At 46.0% G+C, this 18,688-nt stretch overlaps 1 protein-coding gene across 1 annotated transcript in view; it reads left to right on the top strand.

Annotated features, from left to right (window-relative positions):
• Positions 1-18,688, top strand: part of LOC137366359 (protein EFR3 homolog B-like) — a 263,372-nt gene that overhangs the window by 78,625 nt on the left and 166,059 nt on the right. The window contains exons 9-10 of the mRNA XM_068028261.1: positions 2,699-2,834; positions 5,243-5,404. Coding sequence (XP_067884362.1) covers positions 2,699-2,834; positions 5,243-5,404 — 298 coding nt within the window. The remainder of the gene's footprint in view (positions 1-2,698; positions 2,835-5,242; positions 5,405-18,688) is intronic.

Here is an 18,688-nt window from a genome sequence, read left to right as displayed (position 1 = left end):
CCAGCAATGCTGATGGCAGGCAGACAGCTTGCTATCCAGAGGGGAAAACATCAGTTCCAGAGGTTCCTAATCCTGATACAGTGACCAGAGATCGTGAGTCAACATGCAGACCACGGCGCGAGAGGAGACCACCAAAGCGATATGAAGATTATGTGTGTGATTTATTGACAGAACATGAAATTAGAAATCAATGTGGAGCAACAATTAGTGATTTAAAACAATGTGATTTTAAGTTGAAAAATAGCAAATCTTGACACAAAGCATGTGCCTAGATGTGAAATGTTGTGTTGTGATAATGTTCAAAACAAAGGGAGTGTACGCCGTACACTGCCCTTGAAAGCAAATGTGTTGAAAGAAAGAAAGAAAGTGAAATACTGAGCTAAAGACTGAAACTATATTGGATTATGATGCACTGAAACTTACCTGACATTTATAATTGAAGAAATTCATTTACTCAGTGAGTTAGAAAAATAATGATTTGTTGCGTTTGTTTGCAAAATTTATTACAGTATGTTTGGTAAGGGATGGAATCTAAGCTACATACACCAAGCAGGAAAATTATGGACATGTTTTGATCTGATAAGGGAGGGATGTCATGATGGCTGATTGTGTGTGTGGGCTTGAGTATTAGGGTATTTGGATGAGAAACTGAAAGGAACACTCTGTACTATGGGGAGCCACCTGACCTGGGGGGGGTGGGGGGAGTGGTTGCAAGGTCAGATAGCTCATGTAGCAGCAGTAAGAAGAAGCCTCCATTAAAGTATGTTAAATCTTTGTTAAAGTTAAATCTGTGACTTCAAGTATGATTCTTTAAGCCGGGGTGTGACAATACCTCTGGCTATGCTGTCAGTTTGTGTGGAATTATACCCCAACACATGTGGTGTGACTTATCTGAGGCTTTTAATGGAGTCAAAATAAATCTTCCAAATGCAGTATCCTGGATAATCCTTAAATAAAGCTCTATTGGCTGGCTAGCAAATTAGATCGTGTCAAAGTCTTTAGGTAAATTATTTAGTTGATAAGATCAGTGACTTCTGAACATCCTGAGATCACTTTCAGCAGACTCAGTTTGTTTTTTTCTGGATCATTGGGAATGTTCAGTGTAATATCAGAAACATCTGCAATCTATTAGTTATCAAAAATAGTCCTGGATCGGATAAATACCACAGACACTTCACAATCCACAAATTTAAAAGTATGAGTTGGGGTGAATTGTTTGCATTGCACCGTTTCCAACATGCTCTGCAGATTTATCCTGGTTCCCGGGGATCAGAGAAATATAGAAAATAAGAGCAGGAGTAGGCCATTCTGTACCTTTGAGCCTGCTCCGCCATTCATTATGATCATGGCTGATCATCCAACTCAGTAACCTGTTCCCGCTTTCTCCCCATACCCTTTGATCTCTTTAGACCCAAGAGCTATATCGAACTCCTTCTTGAAAACATACAATGTCTTGGCCCCAATTGCTTTCTGTGGTAGCGAATTCCACGGGCTCACCACTCTCTGGGTGAAGAAATTTCTCCTCATCTCAGTCCTGAAAGGTTTACCCCGTATCCTTAGACTATGACCCCTGGTTCTGGACTCCCCCACCATCGGGAACATCCTTCCTGCATCTACCCTGTCAAGTCCTGTTAGAATTTTATATGTTTCTATGAGATCCCCCCTCACTCTCCTGAACTCTGGCGAATATAATCCTAACCGACTCAATCTCTCCTCATACGTCAGTCCCGCCATCCCAGGAATCAGTCTGGTAAACCTTCGCTGCACTCCCTCTATAGCAAGAACATCCTTCCTCAAATAAGGAGACCAAAACTGCACACAATATTCCAGGTGTGGCCTCACCAAGGCCCTGTATAATTGCAGCAAGACATCCCTGCTCCTGTACTTGAATCCTCTCGCTATGAAGGCCAACATACCATTTGCCTTTTTTACTGCCTGTTGTACCTGCATGCTTACCTTCAATGACTGGTGTACGAGAACACCAGATCTCGCTGTGTATTCCCCTTTCTCAGTTTATAGTCGTTCAGATAATAATCTGCCTTCCTGTTTTTGCTACCAAAGTGCTACCGCACATTTATCCACATTATACTACATCTGCCATGCATTAGCCCACTCACTCAACTTGTCCAAATCACCCTGAAGCCTCTCTGCATCCTTCTCACAACTCACCCTCCCACACAGTTTTGTGTCATCTGCAAATTTGGATCAACAGCACCTTGGGGCCAATTGCTGCGCCAACTGCGGGCATTTCCTCATTGCCGAAGCTTCTGGGCCGCACAGGTATTGGCCGCCGGCACTATCTGTCGCTGGGAACCGGGGCAAATTTGCAGAGAACTACATCAAAAAATTCCCCGGAATCTCTGATTGATGAACTGTGTAGAAATGAGGATTGGTTGGTGAATCATTAGAAAGAGTTATACAACAGGAATGATCGTAAATCCATCAATTATCAGGAATGAAATAATCAGCAAATTTTTGCCTGTGTATGACCTGGCTTCCTGTCACCCCACGCCCCAGAGTGCTGAGTTTCTGCCTCTCACAGTGTTTTAATAACCAGTGTTAACAGCACCCTGAACCTGCAGTGTAGGCCGGGACTTCCGGGAGAAAAGGTGATTTGTTACATCTTAATAGTTTGTTAATCCAGCTCATCCTCCTCCGCTAATGGCACAACTCATGATTCTATGTGTCTCATATACAGTCTCAGCATTCTCACCTGGTCATTCAGCAGTTGGTGGGCCACCTGGATGCTAACAGTAAGAGCGCTGCCAAAGTGCGCACTGGCATTGTGGAGGTGCTGTCGGAGTCTGCTGTGATCGCAGCCGGTGGATCTGTAGGTGGGTAGGAAGGAATCCTTATAGTTTCTCATTTCACATGTTGCCTTGCACAGATCATAATGTCAGTAGGTAGACACCGTGCAGTTATTGGATTGTCTGTCACAGATCAGATACACCATGGATGCCATTCAGCGCATCCAGGAAAATTGGACAATGAACATTATCATTTAGTTACTGCCTTATTTAAGTACAGCAGCAGCTGCTTGCCAATCTGGATGAAATGATGCCAGAAATTGACAAGAAGTAGAGAGTAATTGTGAGTGTTTGTTTTTCGGACTGGAGGAAGGTACACAGTGGGTTTCTCCAGGGGTCAGTCTTTGGACCCCTGCTTTTCTTGACATATATTAATGACCTAGACTTGGGTGTACAGAGCACAAATTTAAAAATTGCAGATGACACAAAACTTGGAAGTATTGTGAACTGTGAGGAGGATAGTGATAAACTTCAAGAGGACATAGACAGACTGGCGGAATGGGTGGACAAGTGGCAGATGAAATTTAATGCAGAGAAGTGTGAAGTGATTCATTTTGGTAGGAAGAACAAGCAGAGGCAATATAAAATAAAAGATACAATTCTAAAGGGGTGCAGGAGCAGAGGGACCTGGAGTTATAAGTGCACAAATCATTGAAGGTGACAGGGCAGGTTCAGAAAGCGATTAATAAAGCATACAGGATCATGCGCTTTATAAATAGCGGCATAAGAGTACAAGAACAAGGAAGTTATGATAAACCTTTATAAAACACTGGTTCAGCCTCAACTGGAGTACTACATCCAGTTCTGGGCACCACACTTTAGGAAGGAAGTGAAACTACTAGAGAGGTTGGATTAGAGAGGGTGCATTAGAGAGGGTGCATTAGAGAGGGTGCAGAAAAGGGAATTGGAAAATTATTGAAGTGAAAATATTTGCAGGGCAACAGGGGAGTGGGATTAGGTGAGTTGCTCTCACAGAGCAGCTGGCATGGATATGATGGGCCTCCTTCTGTGCTGTAACCATTTTATGATTCTGCAAAACACATCAGGTGAAAAAATGGGGCATGATGTGTTGCCCAGCCCCAGAATATTTGTGGGAAAACATGTCTCTTGTTTACAGTTTTTCTTCACATCTCAGCCCTCTGGCACTAAGCAACAGTCTCACTGACCTATGCAGCTCATAGAGAGTTTCAGTGAGCAGAGCTGGACACAGGACTGAAGTCCTGCCCCTAAAGCTTAGCACTGGAGTAAATCTGTGTGTCAGAAAGGCACAGGACAATTATAGAACTGATTTTCTACTCAGAGCCATGTGGAGCACATAGATGCGTGTCATCTCATGTTGCATGAACATAATGCAACGCTCACATATTACATGCAGCGTGCTGATTTAAATAATAATCCAGTGTTTGGTTGTGCAGATTGAGCTTTGGCTTGGGTGCTTGTGGGATGTGGAGGATGGGTTATCCGGCACAGCAACATATTTAAAGTGCTACTGGTGTACTCTAAATAGGCAATGACAATTCAAGCATCACATAAAGTGATAAATTTATTGACTTGAAGCTTAGGGTACAGTCAGAATCCTGAGAGGGTAAGAGGTGCCCCATTTAATGAGAGTGCCATGGAGGGGATGCTGATGGAAATCAGTGAAGGATTGGGTCTGGGATGCACACTGCTCAGAAGCTTAGTGTCTAATGCAATGTAGGGTGACACAGTGGCTAGCACCACAACCTCACAGCTCCAGCAACACGGGTTCAGTTCTGGGTACTGCCTGTGCAGAGTTTGCACGTTCTCCCTGTGACCATGTGAGTTTCCTCCAGGTGCTCCGGTTTCCTCCCACATGCCAAAGACTTGTGGGTTGGTAGATAAATTGGCCATTGTACAAAATTGCCCCTAGTGCAGGTAGGGGAATTGAGGGAAGGTGGAGGTGAGAGAGGGAAAATGGGGTTAGTATAGGATTAGTATAAATGGGTGGTTGATAGTTAGTGTGGACTTGGTGGGCCGAAGGACTTGTTTCAGTGCTGTATCTCTTGATGACTCTATATGTGAGAGAGTCACTGGCACAGATAAGGAAATGTTTAACATGAAGGATATATCCTGAATGCAGTTGCTTCACTTATGTTGCTAGGCATGGCTGCAACACATGATCACTTCACCCAGCTGCTTCCTAACTTTGGGTGCATGTTGATCAGGATGGCGCTTTAGCTTTTTCCTCACGCACAAGGCTTCCCATGTTTATGAAGAGCACAGCTTCCATGGAAACCTTTTAGTGTTGTGACTCACTTATCTGGAAACATATAATCGAAATAATGTATCCACACAACAGCCTTTCCATGCTACTAAATCATTGACTCATGTTCTGCAACATTGCTGGTCCTTTATTGAGGTGTCATCCTTCAGGTTATGGCAGCATGCACTTACTGTATTGCCTCCTTACACAGGGCCCACAGTGTTGGAGGTGTTCAACACACTGCTACGACATCTCCGCCTCAGCATTGACTATGAACTCACTGGCAAATATGATTCAACCACCAACATCAGTCACCAGATCATTAAAGAGCATGAGGAGAGGATTTTTCAGGAAGCTGTCATCAAGACCATTGGTGAGTGTTCAACATCCTCGTCCCTTAACCTATCTTAGTCTTTTATTCATTCTTGGCATGTGGGCATCACTGACAAGGTCAATGCTTTCTGCACATTCCTATTGAACAATTTAAGTCTAGAAGGGGCACTGCTGAAGTAGAAATGCTTCCTAGAATTCCTAGCTTCCCAAAAGGACAGATAAACAATCTGATATGCTTATCAATGGGATATATCGTGAGTGGGCTACTTAGGTCAAGAGTGTGAAATATTTCTGTTCCATGCAGTTATACTGGGCAGTATTCTGAACCACTGATGAGTCCTAGGTTCAACCATCCTCAGCTACTTCATCAATGACCATCCCTCCAACATAAGGTCAGAAGTGGGGATGATCGCTGATGATTGCACGATGTTCCATTTGTAACTCCTCAGAGACTGAAACAGTCCGTGTCCAGATGCAGCAAGAACTGGACAACATTCAGGCTTGGGCTTATAAGTGGCAAGTAACATTCATGCCACAAAATGCCAGGCAATAACCATCTCCAACAAGAGAGAATCTAACCATCTCCCCTTGACATTCAATGGCTTTACCATCTTTGAACCTCCCACCATCAACATCCTTGGGATTACCATTGATCAAAAACTTAACTGGACCAGCCTTTTAAATACTGTGGCTACAAGAGTAGGTCAGAGGCTGGGAATTCTGCAGCGAGTAATTCACCTCCTGACTCCCCAAAGCCTGTCCACCATCTACAAGGCACAAGTCAGGAGTGTGATGGAATACTCTCCTCTTGCCTGGATGAGTGCAGCTCCAACAACACTCAAGCAGCTCGACACCATCCAGGACAAAACAGCCTGCTTGATTAGCACCCCATCCACCAACTGAAACATTCACTCCCTCCGCCATCGACGCACAGTGGCAGCTGTGTGTACCATCTACAAGATGCACTGCAGCAACGCACCAAGGCTCCTTCAACAGCACCTTCCAAACCCACAACCTCTACCACCTAGAAGGAGAAGGGCAGCAGATGCAAGGGAACACCATTATCTGCAGGTTCCCCTCCAAGTCACACACCATTCTTACTTGGAACTATAATCGCCTTTCCTTCACTGTCGCTAGGTCAAAATCCTGGAACTCCCTCTCCATCAGCACTTGTGGGTGTACCTACACCACATGGACTGTAGTGGTTCAGGAAGGCGACTCACCACCACCTTCTCAAGGGCAATTCGGGATTGGCAACAAATGCTGGCAGAACGTCTTTTTGCCTATCACACAAATGAGTAATGTGATAGATGAATTTCAATGCCAGTGCGATGCAAGGTATATGGGCCATACGTCCCAAAGACTGGTGGATCGTATCAAACAACATGTCCCTACCGCTGTTCACAACGGTCAAGGTACAGGCCTTACTCAACCAGCCCGTGCTTGCAAAACCCAAACCACAGTGTCCAACATTCGATATGATTCCGCAATGGACAACATTCGCTAAATAATCCTCAGTGTGCTAAGAATTATGCTGAGAACCAATTTAAGATTGTCTATCAGGCCCACAGTGTGGCATATTTGCATGTACTGGAGCTACAAATATTAATACACAGGTCCCTGTTCTTTGCAGACAGAAAGAACATGTACACACATTGCACCTGTTTCAGGTAAACAAAATACGTGACAGCCATTTGCTGGTTCATTCATCAGGCCTTGACCAGTCAAGCTGCCTGGTTTAAATTTCAAACAAAGCTTGGCAATTAACTGTCAGTCACCATAAACTGGTGCATTTTCCATGGCAATGCCTCTACCAATCAGAGTCCACTTGCCAACCAATCAGCACTCTCTTCTCATGCAGTATAATTGTGATGCTTCCCTTACATTGTTATTTTTGTGAATTGTCCTGATGAGTGCAAGAAGAAAAGCTTGGACAAAATGGCTCTATTTTCAGCAATACTGAAAAAAAGAAATAAATGAAAAGGCCTTCCCACTTTCCACAATTTATATTAAATGCTGGGAGTCATGGCAGTGACTTGCTGCATTTGTATTCCCAGTGATTTCCCAGTATCAACCAAACCTCCTTATTATGGGCCAGGCCCAGAGCAGACATTCTTGATAGAGAGGCAGAGCCTCTCTGCTGAGGTCACCTTATTAGAGGCTGAACTTAGACCCAACATTCCTCTTGAAGAAGGAGAAACGGTAACACCGAATAAAAATAGCCACATTTGCCAGTTCTGCAGGGTTACCACCAATTGTCCAAAGTCACAATGGCAAATTGGGAGACCCACAGACCAGATACACTCCCACAGAGAGTTGTACAGGACAGAAGAAAGCCAATTGCACTTAAGCATTACACAGTCCCAATCACCTGCCTTTTCCTTTGGCCAATTATGTCTGTAGCCGCTCTCTGAAAGCTTCCCACCATTCCATTCACCCACTCTCCTTTTACTGCGATTGTTGCTGACGTACACTACCAATGATTATTGCGGACTGCACACTGTGCTGTTGCTGACGTTATACTATTGCTGGCGATATGCTGTGATTGTCACTGACAGAATCATAGAAATTTACAGCACGGAAGGAGGCCATTCAGCCCATTGTGTCCATGCTGGCTGACAAGGAGCCATTCAGCCTAATCCCACTTTCCAGCTCTAGGTCCATAGCCTTGTAGGTTATGGCATTTAAGTGCGTATCCAAGTATATTTTAAATGTCAGGAGTGTTTCTAACTCTACCACCCTTTCAGGCAGTGAGTTCCAGATCCCCATCACCCTCTGGGTGAAAAAAAGATTCCCCTCAAATCCCCTCTAACCCTCCTACCTATAGCAAATATAACTCCTCTATTCAATAAGGGGGGAGTGGAGGCAGAAAACAGTAAACAGGTAACTAGAGGCTTGTTAACTTGTCATCAGTTGTGGGGAGGCTATAGCTGGGCACTTAGAAAAAAATCGTGGTAATTGGGAATAGTCAGCGTGGCTTTGTGAAAGGGAGATCATGTTTAACCAATTTATTGGAGTTCTTTGAAGGCGTAGCATGTGCCGTGGATAAAGGGGAACCCATTGACGTACTGTACTTGGATTTCCAGAAGGCATTTGACAAAGTGCGACATAAAAGGTTATTGTGCAAAGTAGGAGCTCATGGTGTAGCGGGTAACATATCGGCATAGATAGAAGGTTGGCTGGCTGGCAGAAAACAGAGAGTATGGAAAATCTTGTTTGACCAACTTGATCGACTTTTTTGAAGAAGTAACAAGGAAGATAGATGAAGGTAGTGCAGTTGATGTTTTTATTTATTTTTATTTAGAGATACAGCACTGAAACAGGCCCTTCGGCCCACCGAGTCTGTGCCGTCCAACAACCACCCATTTATACTAACCCGACAGTAATCCCATATTTCCTACCACTGACCTACACTAGGGGCAATTTACAATGGCCAATTTACCTATCAACCTGCAAGTCTTTGGCTGTGGGAGGAAACCGGAACACCCGACGAAAACCCACGCGGTCACAGGGAGAATTTGCAAACTCGGCACAGGTAGTACTCAGAATTGAACCCAGGTCCCTGGAACTGTGAGGCTGCGGTGCTAACCACTGCGCCGCCCCCGAGATCACATGTGATCTACATGGATTTTAGAAAGGCATTTGACAAGGTCCCACATGGCAGGCTGGTTAAAAAAATAAAATCCCATGGGATCCAGGGAAATGCAGCAAGCTGGATACAAAATCGGCTCAGTGGCAGGAAACAATTGTCCTAATGTCCTATAATAAAAGCAAAATACTTTTGATGCTGGAAATCTGGAATAAAGACAAGAAATGCTGGAACCACTCAGCAGGTCTGGCAGCATCTGTGGAAAGAGAAGCAGAGTTAATGTTTCGGGTCAGTTCTGAAAAAGGGTCACTGACCCGAAACGTTAACTCTGCTTCTCTTTCCACAGATGCTGCCAGACCTGCTGAGTGGTTCCAGCATTTCTTGTTTTTATGTCCTAATTGTTCACTAATGTCCTTTAGGGAAGGAACTCTGCTGTCCTTACCTGATCTAGCCTACATGTGACTCCAGACCCACAGCATTGTGGTTAACTCTTACATGCCCACTGAAATGGCCTAGGAAGCCACTCAGTTGTACCTAACCGCTACAAAGTCAATAAAAAGGAATGAAACCGGACAGACCACCCGGCATCGACCTAGGCACCGGAAACGACAATGGCAAACCCAGCCCTGTCGACCCTGCAAATTCCTCCTTACTAACCTCTGGGGGCTTGTGCCAAAGTTGGGAGAGCTGTCCCACAGACTAGTCAAGCAACAGCTGACATAGTCATACTCACGGAATCATACCTTACAGACAATGTCCCAGACACTGCAATCACTATCCCTGGGTTTGTCCTGTCCCACCTGCAGGACAGTCCCAGATGAGGTGGCAGGACAGTGGTCTACGGTAGGGAGGGAGTTGCCCTGGGAGTCCTCAACATCGACTCTGGACTCCATGAAGTCTCATGGCTCAGGTCAAACATGGGCAAGGTAACCTCCTACTGATTACCACCTACCGCCCTCCCTCAGCTGATGAATCAGTACTCTTCCATGTTGAACACCACTTGGAGGAAGCACTGAAGGTGGCAAGGCCACAAAATGTACTCTGGGTGGTGGACTTCAATGTCCATCACGAAGTGTGGCTCGGTAGCACCACGACTGACTGAGCTGGCCAAGTCCCAAAGGACATAGCTGCTAGACTGGGTCTGCGGCAGGTGGTGAGAGAAAAAACAAGAGGGAAAAACATACTTGACCTTGTTCTCACCAATCTGCCTGCTGCAGATGCTTCTGTCCATGACTGTATTGGTAGGAGTGACCACCGCACAGTCTTTGTGGAGACGAAGTCCCGCCTTCACATTGAGGATACCGTCCATCGTGTTGTGTGGCACTATCTATCTATCTTTGGCCTCCTTATCTCGAGAGACAATGGATACGCGCCTGGAGGTGGTCAGTGGTTTGTGAAGCAGCACCTGGAATGGCTATAAAGGCCAATTCTAGAGTGACAGGCTCTTCCACAGGTGCTGCAGAGAAATTGGTTTGTTAGGGCTGTTGCACAGTTGGCTCTCCCCTTGTGCCTCTGTCTTTTTTCCTGCCAACTACTAAGTCTCTTTGACTCGCCACATTTTAGCCCCGCCTTTATGGCTGCCCACCATGCTCTGGCGAACGCTGGCAACTGACTCCCATGACTTGTGATCAATGTCACAGGATTTCATGTCCGTTTGCAGACGTCTTTAAAGCGGAGACATGGACGGCCGGTGGGTCTGATACCAATGGCGAGCTCGCTGTACAATGTGTCTTTGGGGATCCTGCCATCTTCCATGCGGCTCACATGGCCAAGCCATCTCAAGCGCCGCTGACTCAGTAGTTTGTATAAGCTAGGGATGTTGGCCGCCTCAAGGACTTCTGTGTTGGAGATACGGTCCTGCCACCTGTTGCCAAGTATTCTCCGGAGGCAGCGAAGATGGAATGAATTGAGACGTCGCTCTTGGCTGACATACGTTGTCCAGGCCTCGCTGCCATACAGCAAGGTACTGAGAACACAGGCCTGATACACTCGGACTTTTGTGTTCCGTGTCAGTGCGCCATTTTCCCACACTCTCTTGGCAAGTCTGGACATAGCAGTGGAAGCCTTTCCCATGCGCTTGTTGATTTCTGCATCTAGAGACAGGTTACTGGTGATAGTTGAGCCTAGGTAGGTGAACTCTTGAACCACTTCCAGAGCCTGGTCGCCAATATTGATGGATGGAGCATTTCTGACATCCTGCCCCATGATGTTCGTTTTCTTGAGGCTGATGGTTAGGCCAAATTCATTGCAGGCAGCCGCAAACCTGTCGATGAGACTCTGCAGGCACTCTTCTGTGTGAGATGTTAAAACAGCATCGTCAGCAAAGAGGAGTTCCCTGATGAGGACTTTCCGTACTTTAGACTTCGCTCTTAGACGGGCAAGGTTGAACAACCTGCCCCCTGATCTTGTGTGGAGGAAAATTCCTTCTTCAGAGGACTTGAACACATGTGAAAGCAGCAGGGAGAAGAAAATCCCAAAAAGTGTGGGTGTGAGAACACAGCCCTGTTTCATGCCACTCAGGATAGGAAAGGGCTCTGATGAGGAGCCACCATGTTGAATTGTGCCTTTCATATTGTCATGGAATGAGGTGATGATACTTAGTAGCTTTGGTGGGCATCCAATCTTTTCTAGTAGTCTGAAGAGACCACGTCTGCTGACGAGGTCAAAGGCTTTGGTGAGATCAATGAAAGCAATGTAGAGGGGTATCTGTTGTTCACGGCATTTCTCCTGTATCTGACGAAGGGAGAACAGCATGTCAACGGTCGATCTCTCTGCACGAAAGCCACACTGTGCCTCAGGGTAGACGCGCTCGTCCAACTTCTGGAGCCTGTTCAGAGCGACTCGAGCAAAGACTTTCCCCACTATGCTGAGCAGGGAGATTCCACGGTAGTTGTTGCAGTCACCACGGTCACCTTTGTTTTTATAGAGGGTGATGATATTGGCATCGCGCATGTCCTGGGGTACTGCTATCACCGTGCTAAATGGGATAGATTTCGAACAGATCTAGCAATGCAAAATTGGGCATCCATGAGGCGCTGTGGGCCATCAGCAGCAGCAGAATTGTACTCAACCACAATCTGTCACCTCATGGACCAGCATATCCCCCACTCTACGATTACCATCAAGCCAGGAGGCGAACCCTGCCTGGTTCAATGTAGAGTGCAGGAGGGCATGCCAGGAGGAGCACCAGGCATACCTCAAAATTAGGTGTCAACCTGGTGAAGCTACAACCCAGGACTACCTGCATGCCAAACTGCATAAACAGCATGCAATAGACAAAGCTAAGCGATCCCATAACCAACGGATCAGATCTAAGCTCTGCAGTCCTGCCACATACAGCCGTGAATGGTGGTGGACAATGAAACAACTAACTGGAGGAGGTGACTTCACAAATATCCCCATCCTCAATGATGGGGGAGCCCAGCACATCAGTGTGAAAGATAAGGCTGAAGCATTTGCAACAATCTTCAGCCAGAAGTGCCGAGTTGATGATTCATCTCGGCCCCTCCTGAAATCCCCAGCATTAAAGATGCCAGACTTCAGCCAATTCGATTGACTCCGCGTGATATCAAGAAACGACTGAAGGCACTGGATACTACAAAGGCTATGCGTCCTGACAATATTCCGGCAATAGTACTGAAGACCTGTGCTTCAGAACTTGCCGCACCCCTAGCCAAGCTGTTCCAGTATAGCAACAACACTGGCATCAACCCGGCAATGTGGAAAAATGCCCAGATATGCCCTGTACACAAAAAGCAGGACAAGTCCAACCCGGCCAATTACCGCCCCATCAGTCTACTCTCAATCATCAGCAAACTGATGGAAGGTGTCATCAATAGTGTTATGAAGCAGCACTTGCTTAGCAATAACCTGCTCAGTGATACCCAGTTTGGGTTCCGACAGGGCCACTCAGCACCTGACCTCATTGGTTCAATGAGACAAGAACCAACCTTGGTTCAAACATGGACAAAAGAGCTGAACTCAAGAGGTGAGGTGAGAGTGACTGCTCTTGACATCAATGCAGCATTTGACCGAGTATGGCATCAAGGAGCCCTAGTAAAACTGGAGTCAATGGGAATCAGGGGGAAACTCTCTGCTGGTTGGAGTCATACCTGGCGCAAAGGAAGATGGCTGTGGTTGTTGGAGGTCAATCATCTGAGCTCCAGGAGATCACTTCAGGAGTTCCTCAGGGTAGTGTCCTCAGTCCAACCATCTTCAGCTGCTTCATGAATGACCTTCCTTCAATCATAAGGTCAGAAGTGGGGATGTTCGCTGATGAGTGCACAATGTTCAGCACCATTCGCAACTCCTCAAATACTGAAGCAGTCCGTGTAGAAATGCAACAAGACCTGGACAATATCGAGGCTTGGGCTGATACGTGGCAAGTAACATTCGCGCCACACAAGTGCCAGGCAATGACCATCTCAAACAAGAGAGAATCTCACCATCTCCCCTTGACATTCAATGGCATTACCAATCGCTGAATCCCCCACTATCAACATCCTAGGGCTATTATTGACCAGAAACTGAACTGGAGTAGCCATATAATTACCATGGCTACAAAAGCAGGTCACAGGCTAGGAATCCTGCGGCGCGTAACTCACCTCCTGACTCCCCAAAGCCTGTCCACCATCTACAAGGCACAAGTCAAGAGTGTGATGGAATACTCTCCACTTGCCTGGATGGGCGCAGCTTCAACAGCACTCAAGAAGCTCGACACCATCCAGAACAAAGCAGCCCGCTTGATTGACCCCCCATCCACAAACATTCACTCCTCCACCACCGACGTACAGTGGCAGCAGTGTGTACCATCTAAAATATGCACTGCAGCAACGCACCAAGGCTCCTTAGACAGAACTTTCCAAACCTGCGACCTCTACCTACTAGAAGGACAAGAGCAGCAGATGCATGGGAACATCACCACCTGCAAGTTCCCGTCCAAGTCACACACCATCCTGACTTGGAACTATATCGCAGTTCTTTAACTGTCGCTGGGTCAAAATCCTGGAACTCCCTTCCGAACAGCACTGTGGGTGTACCTACCTCCCATGGACTGCTGCGGTTCAAGAAGGCAGCTCACCACCACCTTCTCAAGAGCAATTAGGAATGGGGAATAAATGCTGGCATAGCCAGTGACACCCACTTCCCATGAATGAAGAAAAAAAACAAAGGGTGATGGTTGATGGGTGTTTAAGCAACTGGAGGGCTGTTTCCAGTGGCATTTCGCAGGGCTCAGTACTGAGTCCCCTTTTTTTTGTGGTAGAAATTAACGATTTGGACGTAAATGTAGGGGCCATGATCAAGAAGTTTGCAGTTGACACAATGATTGTGTGGTAGATAGCGAGGAGAATAGCTGTAGGCTGCAGAAAGATATTGATGGTCTGGTCAGTTGGGCAGAAAAATGGCAAATGGAATTCAACCTGGAGAAACGTGAGGTGATGCACTTGGAGAAGTCAAACAAGACAAAGGAATATCCGATTAATGGGAAAATACTGAGAGGTGTAGAGGAAGTGAGGGACCTTGGAGTGAATGTCCACAGATCCCTGAAGGTAGCACGACAGGTGGTTAAGAAGGGATATGGAATCCTTTCCTTTATTAGCCGAGGTATAGAATATAAGAGCAGGGAGGTTATGCTGGAACTGTATAACTCATTGGTTAGGCCACAACTTGAGTACTGTGTGCAGTTCTGGTCACCTCATTGCAGAAAGGATGTAATTGCACTCGAGAGGGTACAGAGGAGATTTATGAGGATGTTGCCAGGACTGGAAAAATGCAGCTATGGCGAAAGATTGGATAGGCTGGGTTGTTCTCCTTGGAACAGGTTGAGGGGAGATCTGATTTAAATGTACAAAATTTTGTGAGGCCTGGATAGAGTGGAGGTGAAGGGTCTATTCACCTCAGCAGAGAGGTCAGTGACGAGGGGGCACAGATTTAAAGTGATTGGCAGAAAAATTAGAGGGGATATGAGGAAAAACCTTTTCACCCAGAGGGTGTTGAGGGTCTGGAACTCACTGCCTGAAAGGGTAGTTGAGGCAGAAACCCTCAACTCATTCAAAAGGGGTCTGGATATGCACCTCAAGTTCCTTAAATCTGCAGGGCTATGGACCAAATGCTGGAAGGTGGGATTAGAATAGGAGGATCGTTTTTTGGCTGGCACAAAAAAGGACAAGAGGACATAAGGAGCTTGCAGACTGATATAGATAGGTTGAGTGAGTGGGTAAAAATCTGGCAGAGGGAGTATAATGTGGGAAAATGTGAAGTTGTTGACTTTGTCAGGAAGAATAAAAAAGCAGAGTATTATTTAAATGGAGAACAACTGCAGATCTCCGAGGTGCAGAGGGAACTAGGTGTTCGAGTGCATGAGTCACAAAAAGCTAGTCGACAGGTACAGCAAGTAATAAAGAAGGCTAATGGAATGCTATCCTTTATTATGAGAGGAATTGACAATAAAAGTAAGGATTTACACTTCATGTATACCGGGCATTGGTGAGACCACATCTCGAATACTGAATGCAGTTTTGGTCTCCTTATTTAAGGAAGGATGTGAATGCATTGGAGGCGGTTCAGAGGAGGTTTTCTCGATTGATACCTGGAATGAGCAGGTTTACATAGAAACGTAGAACCATAGAAAATAGGAACAGGAGTAGGCCATTCGGAGCTTCGAGCCTGCTCCGCCATTCATTATGATCATGGCTGATCATCCAACTCAGTAACCTGTTCCCACTTTCGCCCCATATCCTTTGATCCCTTTCGCTCCAAGAGCAAAATCTAACTCCTTCTTGAAAACATACAATATTTTAGCCTCAACTGCTTTCTGTGGTCGCGAATTCCACAGGCTCACCACTGTCTGGGTGAAGAAATTTCTCCTCATCTCAGTCCTGAAAGGTTTACCCCATATCCTTAGACTATGACCCCTGGTTCTGGACTCCCCCACCATCGGGAACATCCTTCCTGCATCTACCCTGTCAAGTCCTGATAGAATTTTATAGGTTTCTATGGGATTCCCCCCTCACTCTTCTGAACTCCAGCGAATATTATCCTAACCGACTCAATCTCTCCTCATACGTCAGTCCTGCCAACCCAGGAATCAGTCTGGTAAACCTCCGCTGCACTCCCTCTATAGCAAGAACATCCTTCCTCAGATAAGGAGACCAAAATTGCACACAATATTCCAAGTGCAGCCTCACCAAGGCCCTGTATAATTGCAGCAAGACATTCCTGCTCCTGTAGGTGGGAGGTGGGACTATTACAAATTGGACGGTCTACATCTGGGCCGGACTGGAACCAATGTCCTTGGGGGTGCTTTTGCTAACGCTGTTGGGGAGAGTTTAAACTAATATGGCAGGGGGATGGGAACCAAATGAGGAGGTCAGTGGACAGTAAGGAGGTAGTAACTAAAGCCTGTAAGGAACTAGATAATGAAGTCAGCGTGACTAAGGGAAAGAGTAGGCAGGGAGCAGATGATGTACGCAAAGGGACTGGTGGTCTGAGATGCATTTGTTTTAATGCAAGAAGTGCAGTAGGGAAGGCAGATGAACTTAGGGCTTGGATTAGTACCTGAGAGTATGATGTTATTGCTATTACTGAGACTTGGTTGAGGGAAGGGCATGATTGGCAACTAAATATCCCAGGATATCGATGCTTCAGGCGGGATAGAGAGGGAGGTAAAAGGGGTGGGGGAGTTGCATTACTGGTCAAAGAGGATATCACAGCTGTGCTGAAGGAGGGCACTATGGAGGACTCGAGCAGTGAGGCAATATGGGCAGAACTCAGAAATAGGAAGGGTGCGATAACAATGTTGGGGCTGTGCTACAGGCCTCCCAACAGCGAGCATGAGATAGAGGTACAAATATGTAAACAGATTATGGAAAGATGTAGGAGCAACAGGGTGGTGGTGATAGGAGATTTTAATTTTCCTAACATTGACTGGGATTCACTTAGTGTTAGAGGTCTAGATGGAGCAGAATTTGTAAGGAGCATCCAGGAGGGTTTTCTCGAGCAGTATGTAAATAGTCGAACTCGGGAAGGGGCCATACTGGACCTGGTGTTGGGGAATGAGCCCGGCCAGGTGGTTGAAGTTTCAGTAGGGGACTACTTTGGGAATAGTGATCACAATTCCGTAAGTTTTAGAATACTCATGGACAAAGACAAGAGTGGTCCTAAAGGAAGAGTGCTCAATTGGGGGGGAAGGCCAACTATACCAAAATTCGGCAGGAGCTGGGGAATGTAGATTGGGAACAGCTGTTTGAAGGTAAATCCACATTTGATATGTGGGAGGCTTTTAAAGAGAGGTTGATTAGCGTGCAGGAGAGACATGTTCCTGTGAAAATGAGGGATAGAAATGGCAAGATTAGGGAAGCATGGATGACAGGTGAAATTGTGAGACGAGCTAAGAGGAAAAAGGAAGCATACATAAGGTCTAGGAGGCTGAAGAAAGACGAAGCTTTGAAAGAATATCGGGAATGTAGGACCAATCTGAAACGTGGAATTAAGAGGGCTAAAAGGGGTCATGAAATATCTTTAGCAAACAGGGTTAAGGAAAATCCCAAAGCCTTTTATTCATATATAAGGAGCAAGAGGGTAACGAGAGAAAGGATTGGCCCACTCAAGGACAAAGGAGGAAAGTTATGCGTGGAGTCAGAGAAAATGGGTGAGATTTTAAACGAGTACTTTGCATCGGTATTCACCGAGGAGAGGGACATGACGGATGTTGAGGTTAGGGACAGATGTTTGATTACTCTAGGTCAAGTCGGCATAAGGAGGGAGGAAGTGTTGGGTATTCTAAAAGGCATTAAGGTGGACAAGTCCCCAGGTCCGGATGGGATCTATCCCAGGTTACTGAGGGAAGCGAGAAAGGAAATAGCTGGGGCCTTAACAGATATCTTTGCAGCATCCTTAAACACGGGTGAGGTCCCGGAGGACTGGAGAATTGCTAATGTTGTCCCCTTGTTTAAGAAGGGTAGCAGGGAAAATCCAGGTAATTATAGACCGGTGAGTCTGACGTCAGTGGTAGGGAAGCTGCTGGAGAAGATACTGAGGGATAGGATCCATTCCCATTTGGAAGAAAATGAGCTTATCAGTGATAGGCAACATGGTTTTGTGCAGGGAAGGTCGTGTCTTACCAACTTAATAGAATTCTTTGAGGAAGTGACAAAGTTGATTGATGAGGGAAGGGCTGTAGATGTCATAAACATGGACTTCAGTAAGGCGTTTGATAAGGTTCCCCATGGTAGGCTGATGGAGAAAGTGAAGTCGCATGGGGTCCAGGGTGTACTAGCTAGATGGATAAAGAACTGGCTGGGCAACAGGAGACAGAGAGTAGTAGTGGAAGGGTGTTTCTCAAAATGGAGACGTGTGACCAGTGGTGTTGCACAGGGATCCGTGCTGGGACCACTGTGTTTGTGATATACATAAATGATTTGGAGGAAAGTATAGGTGGTCTGATTAGCAAGTTTGCAGACGACACTAAGATTGATGGAGTAGCAGATAGTGAAGGGGACTGTCAGAGAATACAGTAGAATATAGATAGATTGGAGAGTTGGGCAGAGAAATGGCAGGTGGAGTTCAATCAGGGCAAATGCGAGGTGATGCATTTTGGAAGATCCAATTCAAGAGTGAACTATACAGTAAATGGAAAAGTCCTGGGGAAAATTGATGTACAGAGAGATTTGGGTGTTCAAGTCCATTGCTCCCTGAAGGTGGCAACGCAGGTCAATAGAGTGGTCAAGAAGGCAT

This window comes from Heterodontus francisci, unplaced genomic scaffold (assembly GCF_036365525.1).
Source record: "Heterodontus francisci isolate sHetFra1 unplaced genomic scaffold, sHetFra1.hap1 HAP1_SCAFFOLD_377, whole genome shotgun sequence".
Taxonomy (NCBI): domain Eukaryota; kingdom Metazoa; phylum Chordata; class Chondrichthyes; order Heterodontiformes; family Heterodontidae; genus Heterodontus; species Heterodontus francisci.
Note: the sequence above shows the minus strand (reverse complement) of the source record. Positions and strands in the feature narration are given on the sequence as shown.